Source organism: Haliotis rubra, unplaced genomic scaffold (genome assembly GCF_003918875.1).
Source record: "Haliotis rubra isolate DU_JTF1 unplaced genomic scaffold, ASM391887v1 Scf337, whole genome shotgun sequence".
NCBI lineage: Eukaryota > Metazoa > Mollusca > Gastropoda > Lepetellida > Haliotidae > Haliotis > Haliotis rubra.
This window is the reverse complement of record NW_025767010.1, coordinates 1,093,304-1,120,251: the sequence shown is the minus strand read 5'-3', so window position 1 is coordinate 1,120,251 and position 26,948 is coordinate 1,093,304. Positions and strand designations below refer to the sequence as shown.

The following is a 26,948-nucleotide window of genomic DNA, read 5'->3' as shown; positions in this document are numbered from 1 at the left end:
ATGAGAAGGTTAGGTGTGGATATTGCCCTTATATGGATGAGAAGGTTAGGTGTGGATATTGCCCTTATATGGTGTGGTTAGGTGTGAATATTGCCCTGATATGGATGAGAAGGTTAGGTGTGGATATCGCCCTTATATTGATGAGAAGGTTAGGTGTGGATATTGCCCTTATATGGATGAGAAGGTTGGGTGTGGATATTGCCCTTATATGGATGAGAAGTTTAGGTGTGGATATTGCCCTTATATGGATGAGAAGGTTTGGTGTGGATATTGCCCTTATATGGATGAGAAGTTTAGGTGTGGATATTGCCCTTATATGGATGAGAAGGTTAGGTGTGGATATTGCCCTTATATGGATGAGAAGTTTAGGTGTGGATATTGCCCTTATATGGATGAGAAGGTTGGGTGTGGATATTGCCCTTATATGGATGAGAAGTTTAGGTGTGGATATTGCCCGTTATATGGATGAGAAGGTTAGGTGTGGATATTGCCCTTATATGGATGAGAAGGTCAGGTGTGGATATTGCCCCCTTATATGGATGAGAAGGTTAGGTGTGGATATTGCCCTTATATGGATGAGAAGGTCAGGTGTGGATATTGCCCTTATATGGATGAGAAGGTTAGGTGTGGATATTGCCCTTATATGGATGAGAAGGTTAGGTGTGGATATTGCCCTTATATGGATGAGAAGGTTAGGTGTGGATATTGCCCTTATATGGATGAGAAGGTTAGGTGTGGATATTGCCCTTATATGGATGAGAAGGTTAGGTGTGGATATTGCCCTTATATGGATGAGAAGGTCAGGTGTGGATATTGTCCTTATATGGATGAGAAGGTTAGGTGTGGATATTGCCCTTATATGGATGAGAAGGTTAGGTGTGGATATTGCCCTTATATGGATGAGAAGGTTAGGTGTGGATATTGTCCTTATATGGATGAGAAGGTCAGGTGTGGATATTGCCCTTATATGGAGGACTTTTCTACAGTTGTGAATCACTGTGTGCAAAAACACTTAGATTTGAAAATAAAGACAATGACCAAAACATTTATATAAACAAAGAATCAGTATTTATGACATTGTACTAAGCGAACTTGAGGGTACGAAAAAAGACATTACACATCTGCAAAAACATAAAATCTCGATCTATATAGTACTTTCAGACCAGAGTCCTCTGTGCAAAAATGTGAAGCAGAGGGCCGGGATATATCACCAAATGTGAAACAGAGGGGCCGGGATATATCACCAAATGTGAAGCAGAGGGGCAGGGATATATCACCAAATGTGAAGCAGAGGGGCAGATATATCACCAAATGTGAAGCACAGGGGCAGGGATATATGATGAAGCAAGTCGGGATATATCACCAAATGTGACGCGGGATATCCGTATCACCAAATGTGAAAGTTGTGAGGATGTTGATGGGAAGTCTGACGCGTGTCCGTGAAAAAGAATTTCATCGACGTGCTGAAAGAACTTCATCGTGCTGATCATATCACAGACTTCGTTAGCTTTCTGAATATTAAAGGCACTGTTCAAATACATCGCTAATGAGATATTTCTCCCTCAAACAAAGCACTTTTGACAAATTGGATTGTTCTTATTTCATGTGATATTTTTGCGTCCCATGGAGTAAGCCAGATACTTGTACATCTATTTTAGCATTTTGTACGAAGCACTTGTGCTTTTATTCTCCGTCGATATGACTACCGAGTTTGTAAAGACTTGCCGCCGTATAAACGGAAACTGCGGCAAAATGAAAACAGATATATATAGTTTCGGGTTATATTTCCTTTGTCAAACGTGTTTAGTTTTGTGACTGAATTTAGTAAAGCATACCAAATATTTTGATATATAGGTATGAGACCCCCCGACACGAATTAGGAAAAAAAGTAACAGGAAAAAAAGTAACGGAAAAAAAGTAACGGAAAAAAAGTAACAGGATAAAAAGTAACAGTTTTTATATGAATACTTATATAAACACTTAATTAGGATGAGGATGAGCTTTGATCGTCTTATTTACGTTGTTGTTGTTGTTACTTGTTTTTACTGAGCAACTTCTCACCTACTCAGCTTACTTGATAGTATAAACACTTTTGTTAAGTAAACTAAACTATTCATCTGTAAAAACACATGTCTACTGACCAATTTCCTTGATTGTCCTTCTCACCTACTCAGCTTACTTGATAAACAACTTTGTTAAGTAAACTATTCTGATTGGGGTTGGCCAGAACATTAGACTCAATAAGAACTGAGAACATTGCTTATGGATGCAAAACATGTGCTTGTAATTGTTTTGTTATACTTTGTTCATAAATGAAAAACAAACAACTGAAAAACTGTTACTTTTTTCCGTTTCTTTTTTTCCTGTTACTTTTTTTTTCCGATCACTCATAGATATTTGTAGTTGACCAACTAATCGGGGTACACCAGAAATGGGCTCCACACGCTGTACCCATGTGGGGAATCGAACCCTTGTCCTCGGCGTGATGAGCGAACCGCTGTAACCGCTGTAACCGCCAGGCTACCTATCGCCCCAGTACCGGTGTTGAAGGAAGGCTAAACACACCCCTAAGTATACACAAATGCGAACTAACTAGCTCTGGTTTACGTTCAGAGGTAAGCGTGTACATCCATGTACCACAATGAGCTTCAAATACATAACTGGGCAAAGAAAGTAAACACTTGAAAATAAAATCTTACAAGAAATTACAAACATTATCAACACGTTATCTGACAGAAAACATTCGCCGAAACACTGCAAACTCACTGTCTACAAGAGGAAAATGATACGCACATCCAATGCATCAGTACTGAATAAAATTTTGTTTGTTTCATTTTGGACATCAAACATGGGTGTATACTTTTGCCTTATTGTTCATACAATGGTTCATTCAGAACATTAACCTTTTCAAATCAATTCGAGGTGAATATGACTTCAGTAAAACGTACAGTGGCACGATGAACAAGTGTATTAGAACAAGTGTATTACTCACATAATACATCACTCGGAGGTAAATGAAGAAAAAACCTTGTATTGCAGAAAGCCGCTATGAATCTTATGTACCCTCACCATGTTTAAATGTTACGCAATGATCACCGAAGTGAAATGAATCCTGCTGTGCAAGAATTGGTATGAGCCTTTTTTCAAATGGGCTCGAAGGGAATCGCGCGACAAGTACACTTTCGCACACTTCACAAAGTAAAGTTTTCCGTTCATGCTTTTGCTTGTGTGATTTGAGTTTATCTTTGTCGGTGTACGCCCTGTCATATAACTCACATTTAGATGATGTTTTGTGACACCTGATATGCCGTTGCATGGATGAAGAACGTTTGGTACTGTATGTACGAATACTGCAATAAGAAGTTGTGCTTGATGAAGGCAGAGAAGCCGAATCAAAAGTTGCGTTTGATTGGCTTGTTTGACACCGTACTCAGCAGTTTTCCAGCTATATGGCGGCGGTTTGTAAATAATCGAGTCTGGGCCAGACAATCCAGTGATCAACAGCATAAGTATCGATCTACGCAATTGGGATTCGATGACATGTGTCAACCAAGTCAGCGAGCCTGACCACCCGATCCCGTTAGTCGCCTCTTACGACAAGCATGTGTTACTGAAGACCAATTCTAACCCGGATCTTCACGGTAAGTTGCGCTTGAAGTGCTTTAAACGGAGCAATTTCTGATCCTATGCTAATAAAGCTTAGATCCAAACGGTCTGTTCCAGTCATCTTCTCTTCTACAGGTCCATGCTCATGTTTGAAACGACTGTACTATACCGATCACTGCAAGAACAAAATACGATCACTGCAAGCATGCACAGTGGGTGTACAGTCATTGGACCCCGATCATTTCACGATTACATTTAGACAGATTATATGAATACCGTGCATTCAACTGAGCAAAGACTTCACATATATGTGGAAATGTGTATCATTAACAATGTCTGCACATAGAAATACTGTAAAATCAAACCATTTGGTATTAAACTTAGTATTTGTCCACATGAAAAATATTGAAAAAATGAAAATATTATTGATATGGTTCGTCTTTCACAAATGGTGACTAGATTTTAAACAGAGAACTTACATTCACCGCCAAAACAAGCACGCCATCACTGCAAACGCAGGCGGACAGTCACCCTATCACTGCACTCTGCAGGACAGTGGTTCTAGGGGGTGGATGATCATGATGATGATGGTGATGATGATTTGGGGCTTTCCGACATAATGTGTGTTTCACACACGGGCCATTACTTGCTTGATCGAAAGAGGGGTGATTTGACCGAACGATAAGACAACCTGAAATAACATAATTAAATTTGAATATGGAAATTTGTCAGAGGTGGAATGGAGAACTGAACTACGGGGTATTTATTTTGTTTGCTTGGAGACTGCCACTATCGTCTAAGAACATATGTATTACACAACATGCAGTGTAGTATTGTGTATCGTATAATGTTTGTAGGTGAAACTTCGCGTCAAATTAAATGGCCTCTGCCCATCACTGTCAAGCGGCACGGGCAGACCAATCATGAGAAACGTTGAGCACCTGTGGGGTAGAGATGGGGTTGCAGGCAGCTTGGGTATTGGAGACGGCGTGTCAATGGCGGTTCCCTTTACCCTTGTTGAATGTGTGTTGACAGGTTGCTAGCTAGAGAATAAACACATCACATGACCAGCGATGATTGCCTTTTCTCACTCTTACCCCACGCCCGTCTCTGGTTCACCGCTCTTGGCACTCCATTAGTGGGGAGAAAGGGTCGGGGAGGGTATAGTGTATGGTTTGCGATTGCGATTAATGATGTTTCTGTTGTGTTGAAACAAACAATTAAATAAATAATTTTGCATGCTTCAGTTCTGAAGTATACATAATCATACAGCAGTGTGGACCATGGAAACGTTAAAACTATAACATCAAATGTTTCCCATGATAAAATATGTCACAGGCTGTTCCTGTGGTCACCCCTATGAGGATACTTTACATTACTTCTTTACTTGTCCTAATTATTCTAACATCAGACATCGCATGTATTTTCACGAACATGGATATAATTTAAATTCTGTCCTAAATGGAAATCCAAACAAAAATGAACTTGTCAATTCTTTCATACTACATATATAATAACTATAATAAAATCGCATAGGTTTGATAAATGATTAATAATGTTTAATACGCAGGTTGCTTGCTTTCCTATCATGCTGCATATTTTTAAATATTTGTTTTATTCATGTATCAATGAAATGGAGAAGTAGCCTATTCAAATAAGCCATTACGGCTTGTTTACCAATCCTAGTTCAATTTATTTTGAATAAAATATGTTTACACTAAATATGAAAACTGAAAAGTGCGGGTGCAGCTGAAAGTCACAATTCGTTGATCACAAGGAATTTTAGAGAGCCATAACACTGACCGTTTTCGACGGTGGGAATGGCTTAATTAGTCCCGCCCCTTCCATTCTAATCAGTGATTGGCTACCAGACAAGTGTCAACATCCGATCACGTGGTCACGGTTCCAGCTACTTGCGGGAACCTGTGGTGTGTTCAAAACGGCCCACGCATGTGAGAGTTGCAACATCTGTAGAAAAGTGAAGACCTTATTGGAACATGGATCGACGTGAGTGTACCCTTCTTTACATGCATGATCCTAACTTCGCGCTGTCAACTCGTCAGACGGTGCTTGGCGTAATCCCCAAGTCATCTGTGTTCTCAGACGACAAATGTGTTGGGAAATTCATAGTTGCATTCCGAGGTAGATATACGTACTGATTAATTCACACATACCCTCAAGTATTAGATACAATATTTGGAAGGTTTTTTCGTGTTCAGACCCAATGCCTATTTTTGACTACCTTCTAGTGAGCAGCCATGCCACGAAAAGTAAGTACGGCTGTCTGTTGGACCCATCTCCTATCGACACGGAACTCTGTTTATCGTGATCGTCTAACCGAGTCTGTGGAATGGGGAATACGTTTACTTTATCGTTGATGTAATTTTCCGTAAAACAAAATGGACTATGAATACACTGGCAAATATATCTTCTACTACGAGTTTTTGAAGCTGTCTTGCAAGGTTGTCAATCGTAAAGACCTGCGCAATGGCCTATTGGGATTCTGTGCAATACTTCATGTGTTAACTCACATGTCCCACAAACGAAAGCCATAAAATTTCAATAAATTGATTTTTTTTCCAGAAATGAGGATGTTGTAATGGTCTAAAGGAGACAGGAAAGCAATGTATCAGGAGTTACTATGAAACAAAAATCAATCAGGGTGAACATTGTTTTATAGTAGTTCTCTATATAACCAGTTCAATGACAATAGAGAAATGCACTTGCTTTTAATAATTAAATGTGACCAAATGCCTATTAAATTTCAGGCAGTATTAATTGTAACTTAATAACCATATTTTTATTATTCTCAGGGCCAAACAGACAGACACTGCATCAAGTACGAGGCACTGGACAACAGTCTTCAAAACATACACACTGTTCTCAGTGTATGTGAGCTGGAACAAAGGGAGGTAATCACGCAACAGGTGCTGGCCCTGGTATGGACAGTTCAAGGGATCAGAGAGTCCATCATTGAAGGTACTCAACATTGTTATGTTGTTAATGGACAAATAATATTCCATGATGTCAAGTTCTGACCGATATATGAATTAAGGGACAGATCATAATTTTTTGCTAGGGTGAGTGATGATTGATGTTTTTGGACAAGCATGTACAATGTGAATGTCCCCCCACCCCATCCCCAAGTGAGGTACATAGTAAGTGACCCACCCCTGCATTGTCCAAAATCAATTATAGTCCCCCCTCCCTTTCATAATTTGTAAGCATATTTTTTATGTACAAAATGGTTGACCAAATCTGATTACATAGAATTATGATCAATCCATCTTTTAATTCAATTTTCCTTTTGTAATTATGATGTACTTTTGTTGTAAAAAACAATATATATGGCACTAAATGTGTGATTATCTAGAACATTCTTCAGTTATGGTGGTTTATTAGTCCAAGAAGAACAAGAAACTTGAAGGTCTTCCCTATTCAAAAGGTTATCTGTAAATTAATCCATTAATATGATGTTTCCCCACAATTTCAGATTCACTCTCTGTCTTGGCATCACCATCAACAGACGCAATCATGAACATCTCATGTGAGCCTACAGAACATACGTTAATACCATCACAACGACCGACTATAATTGTGTCGCTACCTTCACCAGAAGCTGCAACAGACACATCGCTTGCGTCACCAGAAGCTGCAACAGACACGTCACTACCGTCACCAGAAACTGCAACAGACACGTCACTCGCGTCACCAGAAGCTGCAACAGACACGTCACTACCGTCACCAGAAGCTGCAACAGACACGTCACTACCGTCTCCAGAAGCTGCAACAGACACGTCACTACCGTCACCAGAAGCTGCAACAGACACGTCACTACCGTCACCAGAAGCTGCAACAGACACGTCACTACCGTCACCAGAAGCTGCAACAGACACGTCACTACCGTCTACCAGAAGCTGCAACTGACACAGACACCGTCTCCAGAAGCTGCAACAGCCACGTCACTACCGTCACCAGAAGCTGCAACTGACACATCACTTACGTCACAAGCTGCAACAGACACCTCGCTACCATCATCAGAAGCTGCAACAGACACCTCGCTACCATCACCAGAAGCTGCAACAGACACATCACTTACGTCAGAAGCTGCACCAGACACCTCGCTACCATCATCAGAAGCTGCAACAGACACCTCGCTACCATCATCAGAAGCTGCAACAGACACATCGCTACCATCACCAGAAGCTGCAACAGACACATCGCTTACGTCACAACAAGCTGCAACAGACACGTCACTACTATCACCAGAAGTTGCAACAAGGACATCACTACCATCACCAGCCAACAGGATTTCATCCCTGTGTCCATCACTGGATTCTGACCTGGAACCATCAGTCAGCTCACCACCATCAACATCCAAAGGAGACCATGCCACACTTGTCAATACAGCCCCACTGACACCAGTATCTAACCACACGGCATCTACTTCAACTCCATTGACACCTACTACTGGGATTCTGCCATTCTTCAAGCTTGCTGGTCAGAAAATCGCTAGTCTGAATCAGAGATCTTCACCATGCAAGAACACATGTGCATATCACGCTCATAGACAAAAAGGCTTTAAGTTTCAACTTACCCATCAGAACAGAACAGATAACCCAACAGACAACACTGCGAAACAGATTCCCATGAACGAACGGGTGACTCTTCCTCCAAGGCAGACAACAGATGAGGTGACCATGCAGCCGTCAACTCCACCACCTTCTGTCCTGACCTGCAAACCTTTTCTCTGTGCAAGTAGCTTCACTCCAAACAAAGCCCCAGTGACTGAAATCTCGCAACAGACGTCCGTCAAAAGAGGTGTTCTGAAATCCAGTCACAATCCAGAAACACATCAGTCACAAACATTGCTAACATGGAAGGCATCCTTTTTGAAGACACACTCACCAAAGCCAAAGATGTTGAAGAAGGTAAAACCCTTCCAGCTGACCCCAGACACAAGAACAGATTCATGGAGGAAACTGCCAGAAACAGAACCTGCTCCTGTGCAGAAGGTAATCAAATCTAATGAGAAGACTGTCCCACAGGTGAAAGACAGGGACAGACTCAGCAACAGGTCAATTGAAGAATTGTCCAAGACAAGAAGCACATCTTCCTTACAACCTTGGAGGTCGTCAAGCAAATCCAAGTCACTTCTGCAACCCTTCATGACCTTACCTCTATCTCAGTCTCCGCCAGCTTTATGCTCTCTCCTATTGTCACGAGCGGTTGCACACCCAGGGTCATGTAGGGATCCAGAGGGCATACAGGAAAGAACAAGAAATGCTAACATTTTTATGATGAATGAATCAGAGGAGGGAGAGGACAGTTTTGGCAGCGAGTTCTGGGACTTACGGACAGCCATGTCAGAGTCACACAACGAGGATATTGTGACATACATCGGGGAAGGAAATACCAAGCCTGATGTACTTCCAGCCAAGCTGAATCTTCCTCAGTCAGAACATTTGGTGTCGCATGCATCACCATCTTTTGAGAGTGCTAAAGGAAAACTTTTTTACAACGAAAACAAAAATGTTCCCCTGAAAAAACGCTTCAACCCAAATTTCAGCGAAACATCAAAACATGATAGTCCATACAAGAGCTCTGTGTTCCATGGGAAGCCAGGCACTCCAAATGAGAAGCAGATCACCCCCAAACAGAAATCTAGAGCCAATGGAGAGCTATACACTCAAAAAACAAAACCTATAGTCCATGGGAAGGCGTACACTCCAAAAACAAAACCTATAGTCAAGGGGAAGCCGTACACTCCAAAAACAAAACTTAGAGCCCATGGGAAGCAGCAGGTCACCCCTCACAGAAGGAGCCTAAAGGAGAGAAAATCATACATTGAAGAGACTTCACGGACATCAAGGGCACGGCAGCCAATGCAGGTGTGTCTTACCATACATTATTCATTGATTTAAAGTTCTCCAAAATTCATTAATTTGTATTATAAATGAGTCCAGATAATATTTCCATATTCAACCTTCAACCTGAAGAAATTAGATTTGCCTGTGACTTTTGATATTTTTGTTTATGCATTTGCAATGTCATGAGCTGGCTGTTTTTGACAATTCCTTCAAACGTCATCAGGAACTAATTATTTGATATTAATATGCATTGGTATAGACCTGTTGAAAGAAATACAAAGATTAACGGAAACAGAATAATACAAAATAGAGCTATCACCCTATCTATTGATACTTGGCAGTCTGTAGGGCTAATGTGAAGTTAGTGTTAAATATGTTTTGTGTGACATTGTCTTGTGATTCCCCAGAGTGCCAGTATGGAGGAGGAGTTGGTGCAGCAACTGGAGGAGATCCTCACAGCCTTCATGGCAGGAAGAAAGCAGGCCACCACGAAGATGCTGCCCCCTGATAAACAGAACCAGGTAGGTTCAGAACACCTATTCTACCCCGGATCTTCATGGGTCCAGTTCCTCTTAACAATTTTATTGCTTGTATAAGAACTACAAGACTATATAATTACATTGTGTTTTAAAATCAGCACCATACATCGGAATTGCAACTTTACCAATTTGGTTTGTGAAATAAAAAACACCAGTATGCAACTGACAAAGACAATCAGGGATTCGAAGCAACCATGTTTGCTTTCGACAACAGCTAAGGGATGAACATGCAAAACAAATTGTGACCTCTTATTATAGTCTGTGTCTAGACGACTTGTCCATCTCCTTGTAGAAGACTTATCCATCCGTAAGGCCAGATCTAAGTGTACAGCCTGTCACAAGAGACATTCTAACATGTGGTGTCTTATTTCAGCTGATTGAGTTTGCCAGTCTCTGCTATATATCAGCTGTGAAGACGACTGGAGGGGTACGGCTGAGGAAAACAAGGTACTCACATACTGACAATACAGGCACAGCCAATACAATTAATGTTATCTTTAGGTGTCATTTCTGAAGGCGTAATGAATATGACATTTCAGTACATGAGTTAGTTTCTGTTCGGAACAGGTAATCGGAAAGATTTTCCATAAATGCCTTCTATTCCCTGATGGAAGCTGCTTTCATAACCTGAAGTGAACTTTTTTATTGACATTTGTTATCTATGTCATCAGTACCAATACAATAAAAGAGCACCTCATTCAGGTCACAGATCTGTTTGTTAACATCTGGAATATTTGTTTCAGTGCAAGTCGAGCCCCCATTTCCCTGGACAGAGAGTGGATGTTGTCCTAGCAACATATGAAACTACACATCGTCCTGGCAGCAGGTCACCACAGACAATTGTTGCTGGCTAGAAGCAGCAGGAACTGCAGCTACATTGTTATAAAGCACTGTCTACCAGAACACTTGTCAGCAACATCAGACATGATGTAGTGCTTATTGTTAACAAGGATTGAAAAATTAGTGCTTAATAGTAGAATGCTCACTTATCCAGGAAACATTCCCAGGAACTGATACTGACATGTGTCACATTACAGAATTTACCTGTCATTATGTTCAGTTCCAAAATAGTGCCATGATATTAACACAATATCCATTATGTGATGAGAAACAGTTACCTGTTTCTTCCTCTAACAGTACAAACAAGTATCCCCAAGAACTTTCAGGTAGCATGTTCTATCAATGAAAAGTTTCTTGGCCAACATGTTACAGATGTGTTCACAATGTGGTAGCCAATGTACTTTGATAGGTTGGTTACTGGAAAACAAGCATGTTATAAATCCGTCCTCCTTGCCACATGTTTTTATGTTCTTCAGATGAATTTACACTTAGCTGTTTCTAGTGCTTTTTACAATAAAAGAAATGAACAAAGTAATTGTCTCTTTTATGTATTGAGTGCTTGTGTGTGAACTACATACCATCTCATCTGATGTGGATATGTGCAAGTTGATACAGATGTCAACTGACAAGGCATGTCAGCAAGCTGCAAGTATTGCCAATATAGCATCATCAAAGGAGGATGTTTTATTTTTACTTTAGACCAGACCAATTTTATTTCTTGTTTTACAGATTTTTGTCCTTAAAAAACCTACTACAGGCAGGAGGAAAAAATAAATAAATAAAAATCACCAGTCAAAGTAATCCTTTTTAATACTAAAAGTATTTTACTTTTGGCAATTTATGAAGTGTATGTGGGGCAAAAAACAATCTAAATGCATTATCTTGCACATTTACATTTTTGGCCAATACAAATATATATACTATCGACAAAAAATAAGGGAATGAAGAAATTGAATGCAGCAAACGTAGAGGTGAAAGGGTGCGTTACCGTAGCGTTGCACCCGAACGCAACATCCAATGACAATGAAATTCCACATGATGCATAAAACACACGTGATGCACGTGCACACAGAAGTCAACCTCTGTAAACGTATTGGAGAACTCACAATCACTAATGTAAGTGAGTTGAACATATGCTGAAAAATGCCCCCGAGGCAGTATCTCAATGAACAAACAAAATGGAGAATTGTGGGGATGATAGAGGGGGGGACATCATTGTGTCAAGTTGCCCGAATGTTGGGTAAATCAAAAAGTGTAGTTTCACGCCTGTTGGACAAGTACCGTCAAACGGGTGGGGTTGCAATGAGACCTGGGCGGTAGACCAAAATCAACGACACCATGACAGGATCGGCTCATTACATTAATGGCCGTACGCAATAGGTTCAAATTAACGCCTGCCATCAATAGGGAATTCCGTACACTCACTGGGCGGCGAATTTCACACTCAACGTTAAAAACCGGCTCTATCAAGCACGTCTGAAAGCAAGGCGGCCGTTCAAGGGTGTTAACCTTACAGCTCACCATAGGCGCCAAAGATTGGCATGGGCTAGGCAGCATCAGGGACGGGCTTTGCGCCATTGGCGTTAAACCATGTTCTCAGATGAGTCAAGGTTTTGCCTCAGATTCATTTTACCGACATTGGACTGGCCATCAAAGTCCCCAGACCTGTCCCCAATTGAACATCTATGGGACATTCTCGGTCGAAGGGTGTACGCCAGGGACCCACGCATCCGTCAACCTGGCCCAGCTTGGTGCAGCTCTTCAGGAGGAATGGCGGGCAATACCACGGGCAACCATCCGGAAATTAATCAACAGTATGCCATCAAGGTGTCGTGAATGTGTTGCCCAACATGGTGGACACACCAGATATTGAACTTTACGCCCACATTGGATTTAGTGGACATTCAGAGCAATTTCACATTCACTGTCATTTCATCAGTTCCCTTATTTTTTGTCGGTAGTATATTTCTATTGTTTTCTAACTCTTGAAAAATTACGACCGGCGGATCTGTAAAACAAGAAATAAAATTGGTCTGGCCTTACAGTACTTCACATGGACTGTCCAACATTCACAACATGATGCGACATTACTTGTTTGTCAATGTCATGCCATAATGGTCACCATATGGCAGTCATATGATTGATGTCAATGTCACAGATATATACCAGCACAGTCTTTGTCTTAGAAATCATAATGACATACTTGTTACATGTGTGTTGTGTCAAATTAGCTCTTGCACCCTGTTCTCTGCTGACACATGCAACTGATATTCTGTCTGTTGTCTGGAGATATGAACAAACTTCATCCATTGCAGGATGACAGGATAGGAGGTGGTGTCTTAAGCAAGTGTGTCCCACTCTCAGAGGTGAACCAGACACAACACATTGACAACAGGAGTCGGTGATCAACAAGTTTGACACTTCTTTCAATTGTATTTCTTTGTATTACTTTGTATTACTTTTGAGTACATTTCTTGATATAAAATCTCAAAAAAGAAACAAAACGGTAAAATATGGTGCAATAAACTTTTAATCTTTCTGGAATTAAGTATAACCATTTCTTAGTTGCTTACCCGTGAGTCCACTGGCGTTGACAGTTGTTTGTCTGTCAACACAATACTACATAAACACAAGTCGGAATTACATGAAATAATATAAAAGAAAAGCTACAAACAGCACAAAAATATGGCTTTAACATTTGAAGAAAAACATCCTAAAAGCTATCGCAAAAAACATCCTGGTCTAAAACGTAAGTTTTAAAAATTGTTTGAGTATATATCTGGCACCATCTGTGGTAGAAATGCACTAAGCAGATTTATGTCAATGAAAAATAAATATTGTCTTACAAATGAGAACAAAAAAATGCTACAAAATACGCTGATATGCATATGTTACGTACAGCTGTCCAATAAGCATGGTATGGATTTCACACTACATATTATATACTGTATTAATAAATGGTTTTTATGTACTCCAGGATATGAAATAAAATTCAGTTATAAATACTTAGGGACTGGATAGGGAAACAGCCCAGCTCCTTTTATGGCTTTTAGAGCTGAGAGCATAACAATTATAATACAATAAATGTAAATACAAATTTGCACCTTAATCCCTGCAATAACAATGACTAAAATATTTGCTAAAGCTTTACCTTTTAACAGTAACTGCCAATCTTATAGGAACTGGTCATGTATTATAAGAGAGGCTGGGCTGGTGGGATTGTTCTCAAGGCTGTATCGTATTTGTAGAACATTGTGGCCGTACAGCACCACTGTCACATTTCTTCATGGCACAACCCACATAACCCCAACACGGGGCGGTGGGGTAGCCCAGTGGTTAAAGCGTTAGCTCGTCACGCCCGAAGGCCATGGTCCGATTCCCCACATGGGTACAACTTGTGAAGCCCATTTCTGGTGTCGCCCGCCGTGATATTGCTAGAATATTGCTAAAAACGGCGTAAAACCATACTCAGCCAGTCAGCCAACCCCACACAATATCTTCATTTTTAGAAAGTATAAAATTAATGTTCAAATGTTTACTTTTTATCTGGTAAAACCGAAACATGTCACTTTCTCACCCTCACCCTCACCCCTCTATTGTTGTGATATATTTTGGGTACCCCAACTCTTTTCCTATGTCCCTCTTCCATTACAATCCTTTAATCTCACCAGCCAACCCACCCATAATAAATGACCAGTCCCTAAATTAAAATCACCAAGTCAAACATGTTACAGATTAAACCTACAAATTTTCCTTCCATATTCTAAAAATTGTATCCTAACTCAAGGAATCTACTACATACAGGGCATGGTGCACGACAGACTTAAGTCAAGCAAATCTATGTTGTAGAAAGCAACATGTACTACAAAAGTTAAAATGCCTTTAACTAATGATGAAAATTCCGTCTCTTTTGTTAGACAAACCTTCGTTAAGTAGGCAGAGGGCTCACACTCCATCTTGTTCACGATGGACCATCTACACAACAACAAAACACCGGAAAGCTGATAGTAAACCCATCATCATAACCTTTGCCAAACCCCTTGAAGAAAAAAATGCCATGATGGAGCTCTCTCCATATTCTTCCCCCCAGAAGCCATAGACCATGTACACAACAAAGCACCGGAAGGCTGACATATACTAAACCCGTATTCATAACCTTTGGCAAGCGACTTGATGTAAACAACAACAAATACATCACACTTTGGTGAGATTCTGGTGAAATACCCAATCAATAAAAACAACACTGACAACAACATAAAATAGCACTTGATGAAAACATTTTTGTAAAACAATTCAACAAATAACAGTTACATGGCTATCTAAATCTCAGCATCATTGTTACATTCATAGTTAAGTGTCTGTCTAAATCTCAGCCTCATTATTACATCCACATGTGATAGGAATCATTTGTAAACACAATAAACCAGATCTCAGAACAAAAAACAGAAAAACTGTACAAAATCTCTTGGTACAAAGGCATAACAAACATTATATACTTGTGTCAAATGAGCATTCATTTGGGTATAAGTAGGTTATGAATACAGTTAATATTATAATTGGTTTACAGACCTACATAATAAATTAAATGAGGAAAAAGAAATCTAAAACAAGATACTGTTCACCAAAACAGTTGTGCAAAAAAAAAAGTTCTACAAAGAGTTTTTGTTCTGAAACATCAATTTACATATAGCTTTTCAAAGAAAACAAATTTTAAATGTCTCTGGGGTTTTAACCACCTAATAACCAGTAATTTCACAAAACAATCTGTAAACCAAGAAAAATAGAAAGTCCTTCAACATTTACAAACATACAAAGTTACACATAGTAACTCTATGCTGAAGACTATAGTGTAATAACTGGGACTAGAGAAGAGTTACATACCCTGATTAGTACTGGCATGTACAATATATTTCTATAGCAGCAGAAAGTACCTATCCAAGTTGAAATCAGGGGCTATATAATACATAAATATATTCAAGTGAAACTGTTACATAAACTTCATTTTCTCAGTGGTTTATCCTTTCTGCAGTCCTCCCAATTCTTAAGGACATGCTTACCCTTTTCACAAACAACTGAACACCTTTCCCATTCATTCAAGCGTATCCATATGTTACTCGCCCAACTTTGATTTTGGTAACAACCATATTTCCATTGGAGTGGCAATAGATGACAGACACCTCCCATCTGCTATGTGTAAATCAAATTTTGAGAGTACAGGCTGTTGTACAACAATAACGGTATGTTCTCATCAGGAATCTGTAATAGTTCTTAAGTTACATTGAAGGATAACCAGCCTTATGAAAATCAGATCATTCTCACTAATACCATACCAAATCTAATGAAAATCAGATCTTTTCCACAATAACGACATCATTCTCATAAAAATATCATCTTCCAAATTATACTAATGTCATTAGAATACAAGCCATTTCACTGGTAAGATATCATTTGAATTTGAATTTGAGTTTGATATGACACCCATTTTATATATACATATATATATCATCTTTTTAAGCTGATACAATTAAATCGGGAAGATCTCGGGACACTTGTATATCAGGTCATGTCATGTCCATTTTCTGATCAGCTAATCAATATGACGGCTTGTAACAATATTGGGATCAGTGGGCCAAGCATTCAATCAAATTTCTGTTTCTTGAAACAGCTTCCAAAGAGTGAGTGAGTAAGGTTTTACGCCGCTTTTAGCAATATTCCAGCAATATCCCGGCAGAGGACACCAGAAATGGGCTTCACACACTGTACCCATGTGGGGAATCGAACCCGGGTCTTTGGCGTGACTTTAACCACTAGGCTACCCCACCACCCCAGCTTCCAAAGAAGTGGTGCCATTATATTATAGTCAACATATCACACTCACCCTGTAATCTCTTCAAAGTGAAATGGCATTTCCATCCACAAGAGAGTACCAATATGTAGCACTTGTGTCCTGTGCTGGTTTTAATTTGTACAAATCAAATTTCCAAATTGATGTAAAAACCCAAGCTGAATCATTTTGCAAAGTGGACAAGTGGTACGACTTTCTGAGGAAGTGTCCACAGATCTTCACACAGAGGAACAATATATTTTTGATGGGATTTAAGTAATACAGGCTGGGTCTCTAACATTGTCCAACTTGGCACAACAGTACAGATACAAACGTCCAAAGATCTTGGTTGGTGCATGTCACTGTATCTCAGTACTATACACTGATGGTAGTAATCACTGGATTGTTTGGTTCAGCCTCAATATTATTTACACATGGCCAGAACAGCTGGAATACTGCAAGATGGGGTGCTAAACAACAAATGAACACACAAGTACAAACAATAGCAGACCTAACCTGAGTGAAACTTTGGTCACTTGCCCACATACAGAAAACATTAGTCCCCACAATGGAGGGATCATTCCAATAAATAGATGATGAGTGCAATAATTGGGAGATGCTAAGTAAAATGAGTAATTTTCCATGTCATGAAATCTACAAGTATTTGAAAGCATTCTTTTTTAAGTCCTCTGCAATCTTTGTTCAGACTTCTGTGGTCCTTGATCAGTCATCTGTGGTTTTTGTTCAGTCCTCTGTTGTCTCCATCAGGTCCTAGTCCTCTGTTGTCTCCTCTCAGTCTCCTAACTAACTGGACTTTGTTAAGTCCCCTGTAGTCTTCATTAAGTCCTAAGTGGACTTTGTTAAGTAATCTCTGATCTTAGTTAAGTCCTCTGTGGCCTTTGTTAAGTCCTCTATGGTCCATGTTCAGTCCTCTGTTGTCTCCATTAGGTCCTAACTGGACAATGTTAAGTCCCCTGTAGTCTTCATTAAGTCCTAGGTGGACTTTGTTAAGTAATCTCTGATCTTAGTTAAGACCTCTATGGTCTTTTTTCAGTCCTCTGTTGTCTCCAATCAGCTCCTAACTGGACTTTGTTAAGTCCCCTGTAGTCTTCATTAAGTCCTAAGTGGACTTTGTTAAGTAATCTCTGATCTTAGTTAAGTCCTCTGTGGCCTTTGTTAAGTCCTCCATGGTCCATGTTCAGTCCTCTGTTGTCTCCATTAGGTCCTAACTGGACAATGTTAAGTCCCCTGTAGTCTTCATTAAGTCCTAAGTGGACTTTGTTAAGTAATCTCTGATCTTAGTTAAGTCCTATGTGGTCCTTGTTCAGTCCTCTATAGTCTTTGTGAAGCAAATCTTTGCTTATTTTCATGTGGAATATTTGTGTTAACAGGGATTTACAATGGACAAATCACTGACAGAACTTGAAAGATCTTAAAGTAGTTTTGGCAAAATGAACACATTATCATCAGAAGATAAAACAACCACATCATCATCTCCACACTCATCATGATAATTTACACTAACATCATACTTTAAACACATTCACAATAATTTCTTTCTAAATACATAACAATATATCCTCGACAGGTTTTACCTGTATATCAGAAGTCAAATGTCTAGTTCAATATCCTATAAGTGTCTGGCTCCAAAATATTTTTCACAATATCTGACTTTGTATTTTGCAAGGTAATGTGACCATTCACATATTGTGGAATACTTGAAACCAGACAGTAAAGATGATGTCATCCATCCTACAATTATCTGCAATTTCAAATAACAAAGTAACTGTGCTTGCTCAAGTAAATGTTCATGTTTTCACACAAACAATGAAATGAACTGTTACACATGTTCACAGAACACTGAGCACTACTTTAGAATGAACACACCATATTTACTGGCTATGTTGGGATAATCTCACTCTCACATCCTCTGTCATCACCATCATACCCAAGGGATACAGTTGTACACAGCTTACACCCATATTTGATCTGATTGTCTGTTCAACTGTCACTCAGAGTGATTGACAGCTGGCTCTTGACCCATCATCTTCAAGATGTCAGGATAGCATAGCTTCTCTGCATGTGACTGGGGTGTGTTACCAAATATATCTTGTATATCTGTTTTGGCACCGTTGTTGAGGAGGTACTGTACGACTTCAGTGTTATAGGTACACACGGCCTGAAACAGAGGTATTGTACATACACAGAGCATGAAACAGAGCTATTGAACATACACACACTATAAAACACACAGATATTGTACACATACACTACACACTATAAACACACACACATATTGTACATACACACACTATAAAACACACATGTATTGAACTATAAACACACACACATTAAAACACACAGGTATTGCACTATAAACACACAGATATTGTACACACACACACTATAAAACACACAGGTATTGTACATTCACACACTATAAAACACTATTGGTATTGTACATACACACACTATAAAACACACAGGTATTAAACATACACACACACAGGTATTGTAAATACACACAGGTATTGTAAATACATACACAGGTATTGTACACACTACACACACACTATAAAACACACGGCATTGTACATTCACACATAAAAACTGCGGTATTGTACATACACACATAAAACACACAGGTATTGTACATACACACACTATAAAACACACAGGTATTCAACATACACACACTATAAAACACACACAGGTATTACAAATACACACACCATAAAATACACAGGTATTATACATACACACTTACATAAAACACACAGGTATTGTACACACACACTATAAAACACAGGTATTGTACACACACACACACACACTATAAAACACAGGCATTGTACATTCACACACTATAAAACACACAGGTATTGTATAGTATGACCAGAAATTATTGAGAATTTTGGGAATATGTTTAATTGGATTTCTAGTATAAACAACCTTGACCAGCTATCAAGTTCTTGGTTTCATTCAAGAGAGACAACGTTAATCCTTTTTCATTAGTTTGTGAAGAGTTATCCCCCTTTGTTTACTTGCTAGCAGACGACATTTTCAGTGATCCTCAGTATGGATGATTAAGGGAAGAGGAAGTTGATTTTAGAGTATTATAACAAGGACATCAGATCAGCTAAAGTGATTTCAAGTAGAACAGGCATCCCTTTGTCCACTGTTTATCGTGTTTTGAAAAATATTGCAAATGGATATGGCATTGAGAACCAGGGAGGCGCAGGTAGGCCCAGAAAATTGACTGTCGGTGACAGGAGGTGGCTTGGTATTCTTGTTTCTAAAAACAAACGAAGGCGTTTAGAAAACTTAAGGCTGGATATGATTGATATAGGAGCTGTGGCTGTCTGTAAGGAGACAATTAGAACTGAGCTGCATGCAATGGGTTGGCAGAAAAGTCGAGAATTCCATCACCGATCATGAAACCTGAACAAAAGGAGCGAAGGTTGAACTGGTGCTTACAGCATAGAAATTTTAACTGGGACAATGTGATTTTCTCAGGCCGAGAAAGTTCTGTGTGGCTGTTTCCTAATACACTGAAATTCTGGACCAAACAAACTGAAAACCTTTGTATCAGCCCAAAGTACAGTCCGAAATTTAGCGTGTGGGTGGGTATATCTGTGTTAGGGGCAAGCGCCCTCTGTGTATTTGAAGGAATATGAACAGTGAGCGGTACACAGATATTCTCGAGGGACATTTACTTCCATCTGCTCACGTGTTCTATGGAAAGTTTTGGATTTTCCAGCAGGACAATGACCCAAAACATCGTTCAAAGCATTCACAGGCCTGGTTTCGGACCCAAAATATGACATTATTAGATTGGCTGCTATAGCCCTGACATAAATCCAATAGAAAATGTTTCGGGACTTATGAAGGAAAATGTCAATAAGACAAATCTGACAAATATTGCTGAAATGAAAGAAGAGGTGGTCCGATATTGGGACAGCATGGACCACGACTTTCTAACTTCTTTGATCAGTAGTATGCCCCGCTGCATTGAAGCCTGCATTGCTGCCCATGGTGCCTTGACAAAATACTAAGTGTTCACCTGTCTTTGAATCTGGAGTTATGTTCTGCTAATATTCACATTTAATACGTGAGTAATGAGTGAAAAAAATAAAAAATTTACAATCTTTAAATTCTCAATAATTTCTGGTTGTACTGTACATACACACAGCATATGACACATAAGTATGGTAAATAGAAAAAACCTGTGCATAACATTTAACATTTGTTTCATGTGTCATTCAACAGCAGTTGGTTCCCACCGCCACCTGTTTGACAATACGTATTATACTTTATATGAACCACCACTGTTTCAATGCCATCTGTGGATTTTTCTACTTCTTCAGTCAGCGTCAACTCACCACATGTAGTGCAGTTCGGTAGTTGTAGTCACAGGCGTTGAGGTCAGCTCCAGCCTCATGCCATGCTTTGATTGTATCTACATCGTTTTGAGAGGCAGCACTGAAATAAGGGTTAGAAAGATGTCGCGACAGTGAGTTTAGTTTTACGCCGCTTGTAGCGACGGCGGGGGACACCTGGAAATGGGCTTCACACATTGTATCCATGTGGGGAATCAAACCCAGGTCTTTGCGTGACTAGCGAATGCTTTAACCACTAGGCTATTCCACCACCCCATATTGCAACAGCAAAATTTAATGAGTGTTCAAAGTTAAATAGCAAACATGAACATAAAGTGGACAGCAGCACTGATCATAATCTTGGGACAATTGCCTGTGTGTATGGTTTGTGAGATCGACCCTGAAATATCGATCAAAGACCAGGCTAAACAGTGTCCAGCTACTCACCTGCACAGTTCCACCGCCATCTTCTCAGGTTTCAGGGGAATGACAGCACCAGTCTGGACCAGCAGCGTGATAATGGACATGTGCTTCCCACTGATGGCATTAATCAATGGGGTGTCGCCATGGTAATCCTTGATGTGGACCGATGCCCCATGGTGGAGCAGGTACTGCACGGTGGAGAAGTGACCACCCTGACAGGCCATGTGTAACGCCGTGCGGCCATCTTGGTTGGCGGCAGATATATGACCCCCCTGAATAAGAGGAATACAATATGAGTGAGTAGGCTTTTACTCTGCTTTTAGCAATATTCCAGCAATATCAGGGGCGGAAGACACCAGAATGGGCTTTACACATTGTACCAAAATGGCAAAAATTCATATAAAGTGCACAAAGGAACTTAAGTCTACTTCCATATTGTCTGTTGTCAGTTTCCTCTCCTCCATCAATTAAATGCCCCTCCATGTTCGTGATATGTATTTCACACAGGATAACTTTGTCATGGCCGTTGTATTAGTTTGCTAACTGGCAAAATACCCACACAAATGTATTAGATTTGTGCCTGAAAATTGGCTTTATTTTTTATATCATATATATTCTGTCAAAGTTGTTAAATACTGTAATCGTAGTTATTTTCGCGTGGGATTAATTTTCGTAGCTTTAAGCTCAAATATATTGTGCGTCAATAATCATACCAAGCGAAATATACATGGTCAAGTCATGACAAATACTCAAGAAGGAACAACATGCAATTTGTTTATTTTCTCAGATCACAACATCAAAACAATATATAAAGGAATAGAGGCATATATACTTGTAATAGCGATCACAATCAGCAATGTCTCGCATATGGGACAGATGTTGTCATGTTGACACAAGTATAATCCCACCTCTCTCTCTCTGATTGTTTTAGTAAACACGATTCAATCATGGCGGCTAGCTTTGATCATTGCATGTCTATCGGTTGTGAAAACTTTGTGATGGATACCATCACTCAGGTGTTTGAAATGCACGAAAAAAACAACTGTGCTAAGAGGTCTTTTGTGAACTTTCGCAAAAATAGCACCCCGTGAAAATATATACGATTACAGTATTTTTAAAAACTGTTAAACCACTATATTCTGTTGAATTCAGATTCAATAAGTTTCATTATGATTTTACAACATCTACCCAGCATGCACCATTGTCACTCACAGTCTGGCGTAACTTCTCCAGAGCCGGTATGTCTCCGGTGTTGGCTGCAGCACACATCAAGTTGGGGTACAGAGCATCACGCAGCTTCACAATCTCCTGGAAGCCAGAGATGTGACAGTCCATCAAGACCAGGCCAGTATAGTGTTTGTGCAAGTTTCATAATATTTCGTATCAAAGAATGTACTGTAACTACGAAGTATCAAGATTTGTTTGCAGCACTCAGCCATATGGCAGCGTCTGTAAATAATCGACTCTGGACCAGACAACACAGTGATCAGTATTATGAGCATCAATACAATGACATGCGTCAGTGAGCCTGAGGCCTAAAAAAAAAAGGCTTGTGGTTCCGATTTCCCGACCGACCCTAAATATTCCCGCCGAGCCTTACAATTTTACTCACCACATAATAAATTAAATTTATTTTCTGACACATGAGTAATGTAAAAAAGGTACAAAGATCTTACACAATGACATGTACAATATTCAATTACAAGATTCCCAAACTTACAAAATGTTTCAAATAATGATGTTAAACAATATACCACTTATTCAGATTACATTATGTATAACTAGAAGGAGTTGATGAGTGATTTATTAATCAACAGCTGCCTGTCTCCTATTTTGTATATTCCCAACATACAGTCGATCCCCTTGACACAAGGTTCAACTGTCAGACTACAGAAAAGGCATACTAGTATACCGCATTGTACATGTTATACAAATAACACTTATATAATCAGAAATATACCAGAAGTATGTTTCATACCTACATTTAAACAGGTAAATGCATTTTGTACAGGACTTGTGCTAAATTGTGCTTTAAAACATTTTAAAGTTATTTCTAACCTTTGGGATAACAACTTGATCATAAAACAAATGAGACTTTTGCACATGCTGTGCTTCACATCCTGGTTAAAAGAGTGTTAAATATAGTAAAGGTTTGCTGGGACTGGACTGTAACTTCGAAATAATCGCGAATATGAACCAGTTTCGCACATTTGGGTTAAATGGTGATAAATATAGAGAGCATTTGTAGTGACTGGACTGTGAGTTTGAGATAATCAGTAATTTGACACTTACATTTCAAACATTCTGGTTACATAGTGATAAATACAGACAGAGTTGGCAGGAGAGGACTGTGAGTTTGACAGAACCAGGGATTCAACACATCCAAGACAACAGATATGTGGTTTAGTGAGATTATATTTTGAATAAAGGAAATTATGTTTGAAGTTATTCATATATAAAAGTTATCATGGAAATTATGCTTCCACATTACCATCAAAATATTTTCTAATAAAGAGATGTGCATGACCAAACACTGAAATGCTGTTTCCAACAGTGTTGGTATCATGCCTTCAAAGATAGGGGACACAGGACATGGGTTTACTGTACCCAGTGAGTGAGAGAGTTTGCTTGTTCGCCCCTTAAGCAATATTCCAGCACTATCACGGCTGGGGCCACCAGAAATTGGCTTCACACATTGTACCCATGTGGGGAATCAAACCCGGATCTTACAGCTTGACAAGCGAACGCTTTAACCACTAGGCCATACTCACTCACTAGTTCACTCACTCACTCACTCAAATGACATCACTAACCTCTTTGCCAGTGAAACTGATAAATAGCTATAAAAATTAATCTACAAACTGAAAAAAATTGGAATAATGATTAAGGATGATAAACAGAATCTCAACCTCCAGTCCTTTGTTATCAAATACATATACACTTATTGTTATGTTAAAACCCTTGGCAAGCACTGGAGTTAAGCTTTCCTTAGGTTAATATGTTTCATATCAAATGACTCTTTGGTGCCATTTTCTATGTAATAGCTGACATGCTGTTTTAGTGATAGTTATACATATCAGGAAGTTATCAGGGCTATAACATGGCCGGTACAGAACCTGTACATCTTGATGAAATAACTGTAAGAAAATGTTCATGGTTAGCCAAATGTATTTGGCATTTCCTGTTTTTCTTTGAATTAAATATGATAGCATTTCTTTATGGTAAGATTGAAAAGCAACAATCTTCACTCATTACTCATGTTATACACATTACTTCATATTTATACACAAGTATAAATTACTTTCTCTTCTTAATTATTCAAGTAAAGTAAAGTTTTTCCATCTAAATGACGTGTGTAAAGTGTAAATGTCTTCCCATCTTAATAATTTAAGTTAAGCGTGAATATCGCATGTTTCTTTGTCAGTAATATGTCAGCTGTATGACAAAGGACCTGTGGAAGACAGAATTTGGACAACATGACCTATTGAATGAAATTATGAGTAATAGGCACAATCAACCAAGTCCTTCCCTCTCTTATCTTTCCAAGGGACAAACTCAGCATGCCTACAGGCTAGTGTCATGAGTAAACACTCCAACTTAATGTTACATGTAAAGTGTACCAGTATACGAGTTGCTCCCCAACTACAGAGTACAAACAACCCACATCCTTGCTGCTGAGGCTCAGGGTATACGAGTTCCTCCCCAACTACAAACTACATCCTGTCACTCACATCCTTGCTGCTGAGGCTCAGGGTATACTGACATCCCTTTAGGGTATACGAGTTCCTCCCCAACTACAAACTACATCCTGTCACGCACATCCTTGCTGCTGAGGCTCAGGGTATACGAGTTCCTCCCCAACTACAAACTACATCCTGTCACTCACATCCTTGCTGCTGAGGCTCAGGGTATACGAGTTCCTCCCCAACTACAAACTACATCCTGTCACTCACATCCTTGCTGCTGAGGCTCAGGGTATACGGAGGTTCCTCCCCTACAACTACAAACTACATCATCCTGTCACTCACATCCTTGCTGCTGAGGCTCAGGGTATACGAGTTCCTCCCCAACTACAAACTACATCCTGTCACTCACATCCTTGCTGCTGAGGCTCAGGGTATACGAGTTCCTCCCCAACTACAAACTACATCCTGTCACTCACATCCTTGCTGCTGAGGCTCAGGGTATAACTGAGTTCCTCCCCAACTACAAAACTACATCCTGTCACTCACATCCTTGCTGCTGAGGCTCAGGGTATATCCTTGCTGCTGAGTTCCTCCCCAACTACAAACTACATCCTGTCACGCACATCCTTGCTGCTGAGGCTCAGGGTATCTGAGTTCCTCCCCAACTACAAACTACATCCTGTCACCCACATCCTTGCTGCTGAGGCTCAGGGTATCTGGGTTCCTCCCCAACTACAAACTACATCCTGTCATTTGCTGGGGCTCAGTGTACATCCTCCCTGCTGCTGAGGCTCAGGGGGTATACAAGAGTTCCTCCCCAACTACAAACTACATCCTGTCACTCCATCCTTGCTGGCTATACAGTTCCTCCCCAACTACAAACATCCTGTGCTGAGGCTCAGGGTATATGAGTTCCTCCCCAACTACTACATCCTTGCTGCTGAGGTTCAGTGTATACAGAGTTCCTCCCCAACTACAAAACTACATCCTGGCTCAGGGTATCACGGGTCCTCCCCAGCTACAAACTACATCCTGTCACTCACATCCTTGCTGCTGAGGCTCAGGGTATACAAGTTCCTCCCCAACTACAAACTACATCCTGTCACTCACATCCTTGCTGCTGAGGCTCAGGGTATACAAGTTCCTCCCCAACTACAGACTACATCCTGTCACTCACATCCTTGCTGCTGAGGCTCAGGGTCCTGGCTACGCTCTCAATCAGCTCATGGTCCATGATGGAGATTTCTTCCTGGATGGATGTGGTCATCTCTCCACGCAGGTTGCGACTCATCATCTGCATAGATCAACGTGGAACAGTAAGGAAACCTCCCACATGGCAAAGTGAAGTTTTATATGCATTGACAGGCAAATAGCATGTCATCTTCAACCTAAACATTCATTCTTGCAAATTCAGATGAGTTTCATTTCCTGCACTCATATGGCGATGTGCATGCACAAGCATGTGGCTGCTTGTACAATTGTAGTGAGTGAGTGAGTTGGGTTTTACAACACTTTTAGCAATATTCCAGCAATATCACGTCGGGGGACACCAGAAATGGGCTTCCACAATGTGCCCATGTGGGGAATCGAACCCGGGCCTTCGGCGTGACAAGAGAATGCTTTAACCATTGGGCTACCCCACCGCCCATACAATTGTAGACCTGTGTAAGATTTACAGTGCTACCCAATGAGATGTTTAACATGGATACCCCACTCTGATGCTGTATACTGACTCCAAGTCAACTGGTCCTCCTTGTATTCCTTAATGCTCAGCACCAGGA

General features: G+C 40.0%; 2 protein-coding genes across 3 annotated transcripts in view; one reads left to right on the top strand and one right to left on the bottom strand.

The window, feature by feature from the left end:
* Positions 1–5,864: 5,864 nt before the first annotated feature.
* Positions 5,865–10,307, top strand: LOC124284473 (uncharacterized protein PB18E9.04c-like). The gene is made up of 6 exons (XM_046720555.1): positions 5,865–5,876; positions 6,420–6,585; positions 7,100–7,491; positions 7,524–9,497; positions 9,884–9,997; positions 10,230–10,307. The coding sequence occupies exons 1-6, from the start codon at positions 5,865–5,867 to the stop codon at positions 10,305–10,307; spliced, it is 2,736 nt and encodes a 911-aa protein (XP_046576511.1).
* Positions 10,308–17,489: 7,182 nt separating this feature from the next.
* Positions 17,490–26,948, bottom strand: part of LOC124284464 (L-asparaginase-like) — a 35,647-nt gene continuing 26,188 nt past the window's right edge. For both annotated transcript variants that reach the window (XM_046720545.1, XM_046720547.1), the window contains 6 exons: positions 26,345–26,461; positions 22,694–22,789; positions 21,506–21,753; positions 21,062–21,161; positions 17,715–18,858; positions 17,490–17,609 (listed from right to left, as the gene is read on the bottom strand). In XM_046720545.1, the coding sequence (XP_046576501.1) occupies positions 18,688–18,858; positions 21,062–21,161; positions 21,506–21,753; positions 22,694–22,789; positions 26,345–26,461 (732 nt within the window). In that variant the 3' untranslated portion in view covers positions 17,490–17,609; positions 17,715–18,687. The remainder of the gene's footprint in view (positions 17,610–17,714; positions 18,859–21,061; positions 21,162–21,505; positions 21,754–22,693; positions 22,790–26,344; positions 26,462–26,948) is intronic.